This window comes from Solenopsis invicta, chromosome 3 (assembly GCF_016802725.1).
Source record: "Solenopsis invicta isolate M01_SB chromosome 3, UNIL_Sinv_3.0, whole genome shotgun sequence".
NCBI lineage: Eukaryota > Metazoa > Arthropoda > Insecta > Hymenoptera > Formicidae > Solenopsis > Solenopsis invicta.
In genome coordinates this window covers 21,045,708-21,060,721 of record NC_052666.1, presented here as the reverse complement: position 1 = coordinate 21,060,721, position 15,014 = coordinate 21,045,708, and the positions used below count along the sequence as shown (strand labels likewise).

At 37.8% G+C, this 15,014-nt stretch overlaps 1 protein-coding gene across 2 annotated transcripts in view; it reads left to right on the top strand.

Annotated features, from left to right (window-relative positions):
- Positions 1-1,609: 1,609 nt before the first annotated feature.
- The window catches only part of LOC105196685, a 75,437-nt gene continuing 62,032 nt past the window's right edge, over positions 1,610-15,014 (top strand). The window contains exon 1 of one of the 2 annotated variants that reach the window (XM_011162732.3): positions 1,610-3,564. In XM_011162732.3, the coding sequence (XP_011161034.1) occupies positions 3,451-3,564 (114 nt within the window). In that variant the 5' untranslated portion in view covers positions 1,610-3,450. The remainder of the gene's footprint in view (positions 3,565-15,014) is intronic. The other variant, XM_011162733.3, reaches the window with a different exon arrangement.

Sequence of the window (15,014 nt, the reverse complement as noted above, 5' to 3'; positions counted from 1 at the left end):
ATGGTCAGCCGGTATCGCGTGCTCACACGATGGTCGCGTACGTGACACGTTTGCCCGCCGCGTGTGCGTCGTATCGCCAGGGACGCGACGTGGATGGTAAATCGCTCGCCGGCAATCTCGATTTATTAGAAATTTGAAAACACCGAACACGCAAAATATAAACTCTTACAGAAATTTAATACAAGCCTCCACACTTGGCAGTATCACATTGAGACACACTGAAAAAAACATTCTTGTTTTAAAAATAACTTTATTTTTGAAATATTAATAAATATGGAAATGAGATTGTATAGTGTTAAACATGTATAACTTGTTGCATAAATTTGTGTAGTCTCATAAAAAAAATATATTTTCATTATTCAATAATAATTTTCATGGGCTGAGAGGAAAAAATATCTAAAAGATAAGGTAGAAAATATTTTATTATATATATTTAATATTTTAAAAAAGAAGAGCTTTTTAATGTGGCACTATTATTTGTATTCACATATTGCTCTAACATTCTTTATATTTGTTCTAACTGAACTTGCGCTCTTTCTCAATTCTCTCTCTCTCTCTCTCTCTCTCTCTCTCTCTGTCTCTCTCTCTTACGTGTACATTTCTTGAAAGATATAAAGGGAATGCTCAGGAACGATAATTATAATTCAATTTTCTTTCATCGAAATGCATAATTTTATTCGAATTTTAAAAGAAAATTCTGTTTCGATAAAACGTTCCCTAGAGATAACTCGCAGAAAATAAAAATACTTCTATTCACTTATATAGTGGCTTGCTAACTCTTATTAGGTTTGTTCTTTTCAGCTAAACGCAAATGTAAAGAGAAAAGCTAAACAGTATAAAAAATTTAACTGAAAAGAACAGACTTCAATGTTTATATTTTCAAAACAAGGTTTTAAAAAATATTCTGTGTACGAATACTTTTTACTTACTGTATATTTTTATAATATGTTTTCAATTATACATGATTAAATCGTAATTATTTAATAAAGCTAATAAAAAATAAGTCTTGTATAATTTTAAGCTTTGACATATTTGTAATTTTTAGCTTACATTAAATATGGTTTAATATGAATATGAAAATAATCAGGATTGAGTAAGCTAATATATTTTTTAAATTAAATTAAGTTAAAGTTAATTACTTATAAAATTGATATATTTACATTAAAAATTACATGAATTCATTTAATTAAATGTTAAGATTAAATTAATTTAAACTTAAGATAAAAGTTTATTTTAAAAACCATTATTCGCGTTTTAAACTAGAAATTTTTAAAGTTAGATTACTTAAAACGGTTATAACGTAAATCATCAAACAAAAATATTTTATTTGTAAATAAAATTTATATAAAATAACAAAGAAATATTATTTTTATATGAAAATATATATTTTTTAAATTTTTCTTTTACATAGATAAATTTTTAACTTAAAAAGTTAATAAATAAAATTTTGTGTTTTAAAAATAACTAGATAAAGTAAAAAATTAAATCATTTAAAATTAACTTTGTTAAAAGTTATTAATTTTTAAAATTTTATTATTTAAGTTTTAAATTTTTAACTAGTTATTACCCAACACTGAGAATAAAAATATGTTTTAGAAGTCTGTACGAAGTACGTTGTTTTCAACAGTTTACATAAATCTGTCGCTTGTGTTTCTTGAATTCCGAACCTTTCTCTCTTCGCAACGCTCGAATACACATACATCTGTCTCGCTTTGAATGTGAAAACTGTTAAAAATTTCAAGCGATACGAGCAAATCTCAGGAGGCATTCGTAAACGCCCGGTCCTCTCGCGCTCGGCACGCTCCTGCGCGCACGGCGTACACAACACACAGACGCGCGCACAGCCAGATGGAGGAACATACACCAACGTACACACACGGTGCGACGACGGCGACAGTCCCGCTCGCACGCGCGCAGCGCCCTCGCGCACTTACACCCATGTACGCGCGTGCGTTTCACGTTCCGCGATTCGCGTATATCGCCACTGTATTCCCGAAAAAGATGGCCGCCACGAAAGCGTACGGTGGTGATGTTGACGTTGTCGTTCGTACCGAGGTCGCGTCACGTCCTCGTGCCGCGTGAAGATTGTTGTGCGTGCGTGCGTACATCCGCGTACGCCGTGTCCGTGGACCGTGCCGTCGTGCCCATCGAGCATCGTCGCGGGCGACGAACATACGTGAGTGTGAGAGAGAGAGAGAAAGACAGAGCGCGAGCGAAGGTGGTGCCCGTCGTTGATCCCGACGATCGAGTGCCGTGAGATTTCGTGTGACTCTACAGTGGTCTTTCTTCTCCTTGGCGTTCCAGACGACGTTCGACCGAACGGAACCTCCAGGGAAAACGAACGAGCGAGCGAGCGAGAGGTGAGAAAGGAGAGACAGCTAGCTACAGTAAGAGCGAGAGAGAGTGAGAACGTGAGATAACGAGTGCTCTGAAACTTGTATACGTGACCGTCGCGAGTGAGAACGTAGCCCGGAAACATCGGGCGCACGTTTACGTGAGAGGAGAAAGATCGCGCGTGCGGGGCTTCGTCGCGGAGGAAAGTCGTGGGACGAGCGTGCGTGCGTGTGTGCGAGTGAGGAGTCAGCGAGGAATCGTCGCCGGGCCGCTGGCGCGTGGAAAAAATCCGGCGAGGGAGAAACAGAACGAGCGCGACAAGGAGAGTACCGGTGGGAAGGGGAAGAGAGAGAGCGAGACAGAGAGAGATACGCGTTATACGAGCAGTGTGTCCCGTGTGTCGCGCTTAGGCTCTAGCTAAGTTATCGTGATCGTGGGTGGTGCGTGGTGGTTTCCCCGCGAGTGAAACAAATGCGTGCGCGTCGTACGCCACGAGCTACGAGACCGCCAACGAAGTGCGTCGTCGCTGTCGCCGTCGCCGTCGCTGTCGCGTCATCGTGCCATCTCGCCGTTGTGCCAGCAACACCGAGCAGCCGTCGCTGCCGCTGCCAGCGTCGCAAGCGTTCGCTTTTAAGCGCGATCCGAGCCTCTGTGTCAACCGAGGGACGGCCATATTAATCCGCCGTCACCACCGCCACCGCCACCACCACCACCGCCACCACCACCGCCACCGCCGCCGCCGCCGCCGCCGCCGCCGACGCCGCCGCCGACGTCCTCGGAGTACTGCGCTTCCTGGTGCGCCTTCTGGATTCTCGTGACGAGTTATCCGGCGTGGGATACGTTTTCTTTCCCCGGCCCCTCGCCCCGCCCCTTCACGTCGTTCGGGGTGTCGTGCGTGCGTGCGTGCGTGCGTGCGTGCGTGCGAGTGCGTGTGTGTGTGTTCTCTGTCCGGGTCTCTACTTCAAAGCTTCTCTTCTCGGTTTTCTCAGTTTTTTCTCTTCGCCCCCTGCCACAATCACCGTCGCCGGATGACGGCGCGTGTACGTGGTGCGTGCGGCACGGTACCTGTGTGTACGACGAGCGGCATAGTCGACGAGGTGCGTCCCGTGCCGCCTGATGTCTACGCATCGTCTTCGTCGCACGGAGACAGCACAGCGGCTCGCCACCCCCGTGTCTACCCCTACCTCCGTCAGCAATACCACCCTTCCTAGGCCCTATGGTAGCCACACGGTGAGTACACCTTGCACACATATTTTCCAACGCTCGCGCTGGCGCCGCCGCTCGCCGCCGCCACCGTCGTCGTCGTCGTCGTCGTCGTCGTCGTCGTCGTCGTTGTTGCTGACGCCGTCGACGACGGCGACGACGTCGACGTCGACGTCGACGTCGACGTCGTCGACGACGACGACGACGTCGACGTCGACGTCGACATACGTCGTCGTCATCGTCATCGTCATCGGTGATCTTTTTGGGCAGCGCGAGTGTTTCGTAATCTCTTTCCTCCCTCGTGCCCACGAGTGTATTTTGTGTAGCGTAGTGTTGACACACCGTTGACGCCGACTGACGTGTGCGTCCGTCTCGTGAGCCGCTATGACGCGCGACGTCGTCGCGATGTCTCTTCGTGTTTATGGACGCACGGTGCTGCTCCGCGCGCGCGTATCCGCGTTGATTAGTGCGGCTGCCGTTGCCGCCGCCGCTGCCGGGTCCCGGGGGGGTAACCGTAACCTCTTCCCGATAGCGTTCGTATTAGGACAGGCGTGGAGCATGTATCTAGCGGCTCTATATGCGCGATGCGATCTCTTATACGTCTCTATAGATATACAACGTGGCGCGGCGTGTTGCTGCCCGCTGATGTTGATACGCGTTCACACGTGACGCGATCTTTCCCTCCGGTATTTATAGTCGCGCGGCGTTCACACGTGTTGGCGTGTCGATAAGATAATTTAAGATCGCGGAGATGCGTGACGCGGAACAACGCGGCGCCGGGATAACGTTGATTGGATACATTGAGATTTCGGTCAACGTGTGCGGCTCTTTATGCACCGGTACGCGACAACGGGCGACGGCCCGACACGGAGAGCGAAGCATTCCCGCGACCACGTTTCCGTTGATTATGTACATTGAGACGTTTCTCGCGACGTTAATCTCTCCCGCCTCTCGGCGCCGCCGCGCCGCGCCGCGCCGCGCCGCGACGTCCACTGTGAAGCGTCCCTCGCGCGTTTGTCAAACGTTGATTAGACATATTGAGGTGTCGTGGCGTGTCACTTCCTCGTCGACGTATTCATGATTATGCAGAATAAGACTCGCGTTAGAACAATGCTGATTGGATATATTGAACCTCGAAGAGGCCTCGGCGCATAACCTCTCTTCCTTCGCCGTGCATTCGTAAATATGCGGAGTAGCGGTCGACACTCTCGTCAATGCTAATACCTACGTACGTCAAATATTCAGCTGACGCGGCAATCTTTTGCACTCGAATTATGTTTCGCTTATAGACCTCGCGTTATCAGAGTTCACTCTCGGGAGCACGAGGGAGGAAGCTATTTTAACGGTGTTGAGATATTTTTTTCGTTATTTTTTTTCCTTATTCATATATTTCTTCACGTTTCGATAAGCTTTCCGATGTATTAGTAATTAGATGTAGAATATATATATATATATAGAAATATTCTTTCGTCATGTTGACCTCGCAGGCTTGCTCTTTTACTGGAGTGAATATTACAGAGCAGAACTGTGTGCAGATTCAATACACAGTAGAAAACATTTTATATTTATATTACATTCGGTCCTTTTTAAAATTTTGTGTTAAATTTTTAACATAACCGAGTGCTAATTTAACGTAATGTAATTGTATTATTTTAAATATCTTATGTTAAATTAATATTGAACATTTTTTAATGCAAAAATAACACGATTTATGAGTAAATGAGCAAATAAGAAGATAAAAGTAATAGTTTTGAAACTTAAAAATTTTTTTCTAAGATAAATGAAAAATTATAAATATTAATATGTAAAAAATAATAATGTTATTGAAAAAATAATCTTCAACAATTTGTTTTGAAATTGTGTTAAATATTATATATATTTTACATTAATTTTTTTACATAATATTTGTTTATTTTTAAAATTTTTTATTTAATATATTTATTTTAGTTAATAGCAGCAAAAATTTGAGTAAACTTTTTGAGATATTTAAAATGTGTTAAATTTGACATAAAATTTTTACTGTGTTATTAGTTTAATAACTTCACTGAAAAAATATGCTTCTACAATTTGTTTTCAAATTATGCCAAATGTTACATATTTTATGTTGATTTTTTGCATATTTGTATTACTTTTTAAAATATTCATTTTATGTTAAATTAACCGAAAAAATTGGGTAAACTTTTTAGGACATGTGTACTGTGTTGAATTAAACATAAAAATTTTTACTCTATCATTCTCTATTATTTTATTTATAAGAAAAATGCATTGCTTTAGAAAATTTTTGATGGTAAGTTTTACACATTATTTTTTCAATGGATTATTTTTTTATTTTGTTACAAATATCTTGCTTGACAATCTTATTTGCTACATATCCGTCATTTTCATTACGGATTTCCGGACTTGACAATTCCTAAAGATAGAAGCTCTATAATGTTCACTCAGGTAGTGCAGGTGAATATATCATCGGATTTGAAAAATATTTAGTATTGCAAATACATAAAGACGTCTTTTATTCAATACGTTGAATGCGTACGATTCAACGTATCAAAGGAATATATTAGATCGTTGATACATTCCGAGTCCACTCTTTCCGTATACGAAATATTTTAGAAATGATTCTGCTCACGCAAGAATCTGCTTTCAAAGGAAACCGATTCTTCTCCACCAAACTTTAACGTCGGACGGTCGCAAATTTTTAATTCTCCCCGTTCACAAATTATTTAAAATATAGTCTCTGGAAATAAAACGCGGGGAACCCCGGGCTTTTAGGACCCGAGAATCTGGAAATCTATAAATCAAATTTCAAGGATATTATAAGCCATAGATTTACCCGTGCGGCCAACATTTTCATAATCTTTTTTTATTCATGATCCGTTTTAATCGCGCTAATGGCAAACGCAAATTCCATATTGTGAATGGAGAAAAGCAATTTTTATCGCTTCGATTAAAACGCGCTTTTCATTTTAATTATCAAAATACGTGCCTTTTGAAAATAAAAACCGTCTCCGTCGATAAGATGTTTATATGCTTTTTATCGAGCATCCCGTGTACGAATTTATGTCTCATTGTATATAATGAATGTCATATTAGTCAAGAAGTAAACGCCGTAGATCAAGATCGTGCGATACATCTCATCGTAAACATGTCACATCATCAGTTGTTCTCGTGTTTGTCCACGCATGTCTTCCTTTTTTCTTTCCCTTTTTTTTGGCGAACGCATAGAAGAGATTGCTTGACGATTAATCATTCCCCTTCCGACACTTCGGCCTCTTTAATACCGCGCGCGTCCCACTGCACCATTTGCCCTTTCACTTTAATTCACGGTGACGAGGGTGCGCTCACCCTCTCTTAGCGCCATTGTTTTTGACTTCGTACAATATATTTCGCGCGCCAGCGTAAACTTTATAATTAAATGTAACTATAACTATCAAAAAGTAATGCGCGTATAAACGCAATGCACGTGCCGATATAAATATCGGAACTTGCTTTGCTGCGGGGCTTAAAAGAAGCTCCGTTGTTAAAATATGCGCTTTGTGTTTAAAGTGTTTTTCCCAGGTCTCTCTTATTAAGTTATTTTCATTCGTTAAATACGATTTTATCAGGAGGATACACCACGGGTTTTTTTAGCGCCGCGAATTATTTTATCAAGAATAAAAAAAAAGAAGGGAAAAGACGAGATGTATGTGTATAAGGGAACGCAGGAGACTTTTATTTTCGCGAGTGTGGCATTAACCATTTCCACTACGCGCCGTGCATTTTAATCCCATGCCGCGCCGCCCTGGCAATTAGGAAGAATTACTCGGAAACTGGCGTTCCGCTGTAAATACCTGCAACATCGCGTTGTTTTAATACAGCGGGGTGGGGCAGGGCGGAAATAAAACGCGCGGCATTAATTTATTGAAACGTGATGTGCTATTGATTCTGTTATTGTCGCCAGTCATTGCGCGCGACGCGCGATTGTTCCGGGTAGATAAATGCGCGAGACGATTATGTTTTTAGTGCGAGAAAAAAAAAACGTAAGCGAAATGAATATCGCGTTTCATAGGTATATTTGAAAATTCCTCGCCGTACGTCCGAGGCAAGCGCAGTAAAAATATGGTGTGAATTTTACGAAGTGATTTTTGATCGTTAATCTGTAGAAAGATTTCTGTTTTCTTTTTAGTTCTTTCTTCTTTCGTATGAAAGGATGAATTAATATAGCATAAACAGAATCAAATAAAATATGAATACGTAGAATGATTTTGCTACGTTGAAAGAAAAATTTTTTTTAATGAAAAAAATACATTTTCTTAAAATCATATATTTTGATGCATTTGTTTGTTTGTTCAGTTTATGTAAAAATATTTACTTTTAAGTATTCTAAATCTAAATCAGTGGATAATTCTGATCATCAGTCTCAAGTATGCCACTAGTAATCCGTGATTATCCGAACTGAAAAATCAATGAATTTATTGTGTATTTATTAATATAGTATTTATGAATATATTCATTAATACACTGATTAATAAGAATTTTTCAATGAATATTAGTAACTACTTTTCATTGATTTTTAGGTTAAGATAATCACTGAATTATCAGTCTTAAGTATACCACTGGTAATTCAGTGATTATCTACTGATTCAGATTTAAAGAGTAAATAGATATATTATCTTAAGTATATAATTTTACATTTTTACATTTTTTACATTTAAATAATGATTTTACAAATAATTTAGTAATATTATTAAATTAAATTAAATTATTTTTGTAGATTAAAAAATCTGATTATCTTGAATATAAAAAGTCTAACAATAAATATTTTCCAAACTGTAAGAAAAAATTACTTGGTTAAAAATTGTTTTTTTGTTTCACTCAATATTTTAATTAAGAAATTTTTAATTTGATTGCATTGTATTATTTACCTACCAAATAAATAATGTTTTGTTTTACGATGTTTTTTCTCTCAGTGTAAAGTCCAAAAATTTAACTACACACTAAGAAAAAACAAATTGTTAACTAAACTTTTTAACTAAATTAAATTTAACTTAACTAAATTTTTTAATTTAATTACATTTTTTTAAGCATTTATGTATTTGTGTGACTTGAATACATAAAATATTTGAATTTTAGTTTAAACATTTATAATATATTTATCTTAACTACATATACATTTGACTTAAATACATAAGTAAACTTAAATTCTTGAACTAAAGAAATTTAATCCAGTTGAAAAATTTAATCAAGTTAATAACTTTTTCTTTTTGCATACGTCTGAAAATAATTTTGATGGACCATCAGTTTAATGTGGGAGCATAATGAGCTCAAGCATAATGAGCAATGCTGCAAAAAATTTTAACATTTTAGCAATCAGCTTGAGCATCCTATACAAGTGTTTTGGTGATCTAACAAAATTATTTTCAGGTTTGTACATTTCAGATACTTTAGCGAGGTACATTACAAGACACTTTCAGATACTTAGCAAAATCGTTCTTTCCGTGCATAAGTATATAACGTTTTTTTCAGTGTGAGTGAAGTTACAAAGCAAAGGTTTTTTTTTAATTCCCAGAGAATTCTATAGTCCGGTGACTAGTTAACCGGCTTCCCTCTTTAAATCAGCAATTCAATTAAGCACTATCGAAATTTAAAAGATTCGCGGCAGTGATGCATCAGCATTATTACGCTATCAATTGAAATGAACTGATAAATTAATCATACAGCAGTTATATTTATGACTAAAACATGAGGATATATTAAAACGAAACTGCGCGGCCCGTTGAATTCGTGTCGGGCGAATAGCGACGCTTCAAGGCAATATAATATTCGGTCTGAGAGTAATTATTGGCAACGGAGATTAAGCGGCATTAATAGAACGGCAGTGGCAAAGCCGCGCATTGTTTCTGTATCCCTAATTACGTCATACGACCTGCATCGGGGTCATGTACCGCAGTCGAGACGCTTTCCGGAATACAGGAATGTCGATTCCCCCTGGTGCCTTGCACCAGGAACGCGACTGTACAATGCGAGAATCGTCCATATTGCCAGTTACATGTCTAACTACTTTATGCACTTTGCGCCTCTCTCCGTCCGAACTTTTCCGAAAATATATCTTGCTTTAAATGCGAAGTGTGTCATGAAACGCAGCTAGAAAATAAAAATGAATCGTTTCAATTTCTCGGATTTCATGAAAAGTCTTATAAAGTAAAATAAAAAAAAATGTAGCTTCGTAAAAAGTAGATTCTACAGAACGTGCTCGTTATCGATGAAAAATAAACACACCGCCCTTAACTGTTGCTAAACATGGAGTAGATTTTTCATAGAAAGACTTTTTTAAACGTACACTTCCAGAGATAATCGTAGTAAGAAAGTAAAGAACAGAAGTAATTCAATCCGCTGTGATAGATGTTCTGTGTCACGCATGTATACGTGGGATATAAGTGCCACAGTTAAAATAGCTTACGCAATTGAGCGAAAACAACACCGAGGATTATGCAGATCGTCGTAGATTATTGCTTGGAATTTATCGGAAACTGTGAAGGGCTAAATATAACTGCTATCGATATTTTATTACGGTGGTTGTTTTTACGGGAGCGCGTGATCTCGCATTTATTGGTATTACTGACTGATAATCGAAGAAAATTGATGGATAATTCTAACGTGTAAACTTCAGCTACTTTATCTTATCGCTTTAATCTCGCCGCACGATAATAGCGTTATTCCGCGATGATATGCAGTTGTAACAATAACTTCGCGAGCTTTTCTATAGAAATCAGAATCTACGAGGGCAATGTAGTTATAACGTGGCGCTATACGTTTAAAGTTTAAGTTTAAAATTAAACTGCTAAAGACTGAAGTTAAGTGAGTTCTAATTAATTCTGTCTGTTCCTAGTCTTGCCTCTCCAAACAGTGGCGGAGAAAGAAAATACAGGAAGAAATTCAGTTTGTACTCCCTCGCGAACGGTACAACATAATTCATTAACTGATACAATTTATTTTAACGTCATATAACAACATCCTGCTTGCATTCGATAAATATTCATCCTAAATACCCACATTATCAAATGCGATTTTATGTTAATTTCAACATCTGTCAAATAATAATTTTGCATTATACAGTAATAACACAGTAGCGAGCGAGCATAATATTTCCATATGATATTTCCATAACATTCTAACGTGAATTTCACCGTTGATATGGGAATCGATATATGTATTTGCAGAGGCGAACTATTTTGCGCAACAATGTTTATAATGCGATAATTTTGCTACGGTACGCTGCGTAAACGCATTGGATCCGACGTGCATAAGCGCGAGAAAACTGCTTCAAAATATCTCTGTGGGAAGAATTCCGGCAATTAAAACTGTAGCCATCTCCCGCGAGTGCGATTCGCAGTGAGAGAAATTTTATTATGCTCGGCGTAGGCGGATAGAAAAGCCATTTTACGTTTGTCATTTTTATTAACTCGGACAATATAAAGTGTCGATGACATTTTATAATAAAGCGAAGTTCGAATACGTTTACCACCCACATGTGGTGCGTAATCCGTTTTTATCACTTTTTTTTTGTTTCACGGAATGAATGAGCTGGTCAGATATTGCCGTAGGGCAATCTACAAATTCACAGATGATCTGTTTCACCTATTAATATGAATTAACTGTGAAAGATTATTTCACATTAATTTTTACGCTTTTTTTCCCTCTTTAAAAGTAATATATTAAAATCGTTTGACAATTTGTATTAGTAATTTGTCATAATTTTCTAAATTGCTGAAGATGAATTAATTTCGGTATGCGACGGTTTTTACTTTAGCAGACGCACGATATAATTATATATAATTTTGTTTTATCTCTGAATTTTATTCTGAAATTAAATGAGTGTATCGTGAAGCTTCTTCTAAATCAATGATATTATTACGCTGGTATTTCATCAGCGGAAACAATTTAAGTTAATTTCGTTGTGCGCCAGTGTTGAATTTGCTTTACGTTGGAATCGAATCGCTCATTTCGATACTTTCAGCTGGAAAATTTAACGCTTGTTTATTAGCAGACGTGCGCGCGCGTGTAACAGCGTTGAACGATTATATAACGTGTCTTGCTGGCTCATCATGTTAGTCATAGGTTTACACAAAAACCGTTAATGGGCTTTCCTGCTCGGCCTCCGTCGAATGCACGTAACGTGTTAAAATAGTACTTTATCACTTTCCATTAGAAAAGTTATTAACCCGGGAATAGTGGCGCGATTTTTCACGACGTGAACGAGCGCTATAATCGATCATCCCGAGATTCAAATTCGTTTTGCACTACCTCTTCAAAGGCTCAGGTTATCATTTTTTTCTAATTAATGCGTATTATTATTTCAGAATAATAGATATTTGATTTTATTATACAATGTATTAAGTTTTTTTAGTTTTTTTTTAATTAATAAGAACAAAAATTTGTTTTTTATTTTCAGCATTAAATATCTCTGATTTAATTCTCTCTATTCTTATTTTGGATCAATGTTCCAATTTATCTCAAGAATAATTCTCTTTATTTGTTTTTATATTCTCGATTTGTTTTATTTTTTTTTTTTTTAGAATACTTTTTAAAATACATATAATCGTGGTAGCACGGTTCGGAAGGATGAAATAATGCACATTTACGACGAAATATTTTTTCGAGAGAAATTAAATTACGTATTTGGCGATTAAACATCTGCACGTTCACGTGTTATTTACTTTTCTCAATTTCGCATATTGGCTCCTTATGGTTGACGTACTTGGCTCCTCTTCGTTTGTGCAACTCGAGAATCTTCAAGACAAATTGTCTCCTGTTGCTTAGTAACACAATGCAGCACACGATTTCACCTATGTCACTAAGAATGTACTCTTGTTAAAGTGCATCCAAGATGAACTGCGAATATATTCTGGCTCATTCGCAGCTATTCGCACTGTAATTGGCTTGCTGAAAGAGAATACGAAGAAGAGACAGAGTAAGATTCAGATAATTCCCATTTATCATTTGCGAATAACATTGCGTTCTGATAAACATGAATATGAACATGAACAACATTTTGTTATTTATTCCATTAATTTGCAAGAATCCTTCATTTCCAATAGCTTGTATGTACCTTGCTGAGCACATATTTTGCCTCGATATGTTTTTGCTAATGAAAATTAACTCCAAATTAAATTTAAATGTTCGCATATTCACTTTTCGCAATCATTACGTTCCATAATCAAAAGAAAAAACATTTTTTTTATTTGATAAATGACACGATATACCTATATGTTATTTATGTGTATCATTATATTGTAAAAATGTTATAACTTTGCATATTCGCGGTACCGCTCAGTAGTTGTGAACCACTGCTTTCAGGGGGATGTTTCTTGAGCGCGTTTCTTAGCAATGGGATACGCGATTAGTTACACGAGGCGTTCTCGCATGCGGCCACACCGGCTTCGTATAAATACGGTTCTTGTTAGACCGGTCGTGTGTGTATCACACATACGTATCGCGATACGCACGATACCGTGTGCATATGTTAGCCAGCGAAGGCAAGTAGTGAAATGAGAAACAGAGAGAAAGAGAGAGAGAGAGAGAGAGAGAGAGAGTAAACGGCCGTTGCTATCTCGTCCGGCAAACGACATCCGACTCTCGAATCGCAAATCCCCTTATCTAAGAGCAAGATGAATTTTCGTGCTTCGAAAATGTTTACGTGTTGTTAAGTCGGCAGGATTACATCAGTGAACTTCGAAGAACTTCGAATGACCTGCATCTCGTTGAATTTTCCATGCTCTAACATTTTAATCATCTGCGATACAACATTTGCGTTTATTTCGCACGAAATCCAGTCTGAAAGATTAAAGCGAATACAAATTTTTTTTATTATAAAGAGTAGCAATATTTTTTAAGGCGCAAGCGGTAAACGCGAGACAATATTCGTTATTACGTTACTTTATGCTAACATATACTTGCCCATTGAGACTTTCTCGTGGAAAAGGAAAACGTCGATATGATAAAAGAGTTTCTGCTCGATCAATCTTCGATCTCTGGTCTCACGGGAAGCTTCGACAGATTCGCTGATGTACTTCTTTCCAAGTACGTAGTTCCACTCAGAAGATTCATCTACCGGAAGTTTCCGCGCATATAAGTAACAGACTTTTCGTGCTCGAAAATACCAGACGCGGGAATTTGTCCAGAAAATAAATATGCAACGAGGCGTGATTCTTTATGCAATTTGCAATAGATTTATTTTTCTTTTCTCGCAGTCGCTTCCTTCAAGCTTGGTCAGTTTTATTTACGATAGGTACGTGTCGTTATTCTGTTATTTATTATAGCATTTTAATGTTCGGTTTTTTTTATCTACATTATTATGTAAACGTTGCAAAGAAGAGAAAGATAAGGATTTGAAAAGAGGAAGGTTAAAGTTATCGCATGAATAACTTTATCTGACAGTCAATTAAAGGGGAAGAAATCAGGCGTTAGGAAATGAATTTAAAGCCCTGATTAGTAAACTATCGAGTATTGCTGCGCCGAAGAAGTTCGGGATAAGCTCCAAAATTACCAACGTAAAGTGAAAGGATTAATCAGGATTGCCGCCGAGTCGTGCTTCGGAAGTTTCACTAAATTTCCGAGTTTCTGGAGAAAACAGGATCCTTCCTTCTTCCTCCCTCCCCTCCCCTCCCTCTGATAAATTTAATCAGATATGATATCGTTTTAATCTCACTGTTCGGAGTGAAAATTGCCGCCGCAATTTAATTAGTAAAATGTCGCGCGTGTCTTGAATCAAACTGCGATATATAGCGTATACCAACGTTTGGCATTGACATTCGTGCTCGTTGAAACGTTTCTCGCCGAGAATCGTTCTACATATTCAAAGCGTGTACGTGACGTGTCTTCGACGTATTCAGCAAAGACGACTTCTTTATTGCGGAACAAGTCGCAAGCTGAACGCGCTGAAGTGGCAATTCATGAACTGTAAGTAATTGTTTTTGAGGGGATATTTTTGAACAAAAAAGTTGTAATTTACAGTTATTTCCATTTTAGAAAAAAAAACGTGAATGTGTGCTTTGTTTTTATTTTTTCAAACTTTGTTTCATCTACTTAAATAGGTGTAACGTTCGTGCGAGATAGGTATATTAAAGAACAGTGACTACATTTTTACGCGACTCATTCTCGTGGGATATATTACAACGTGTTTGCAAGCGTTTTTATCGCAAACTATATTTAGTTATGGATTTTACGTAATACCTTTACGCCTCGCGCGATATTACACGAAAAACAAGAGAACTGAAACAAAAATGTGAAAAGGATATTCGAAATGTCAAACTTTATTTTTGAAAAAAAAAAAAGGCTGTGATTTATTGCGTTTATTTGGTTCGTTTGGCAACACGCGCTGAAGGCAACAAGCTTTAATAAAGAATTAAAAAAATGTCACTGGGATTTTTTTTGGATTTAAAAAATTACACATTTTTTTCGCAGTTGAATAAAATATATTTCCGTTCCAAAATTTACAAATG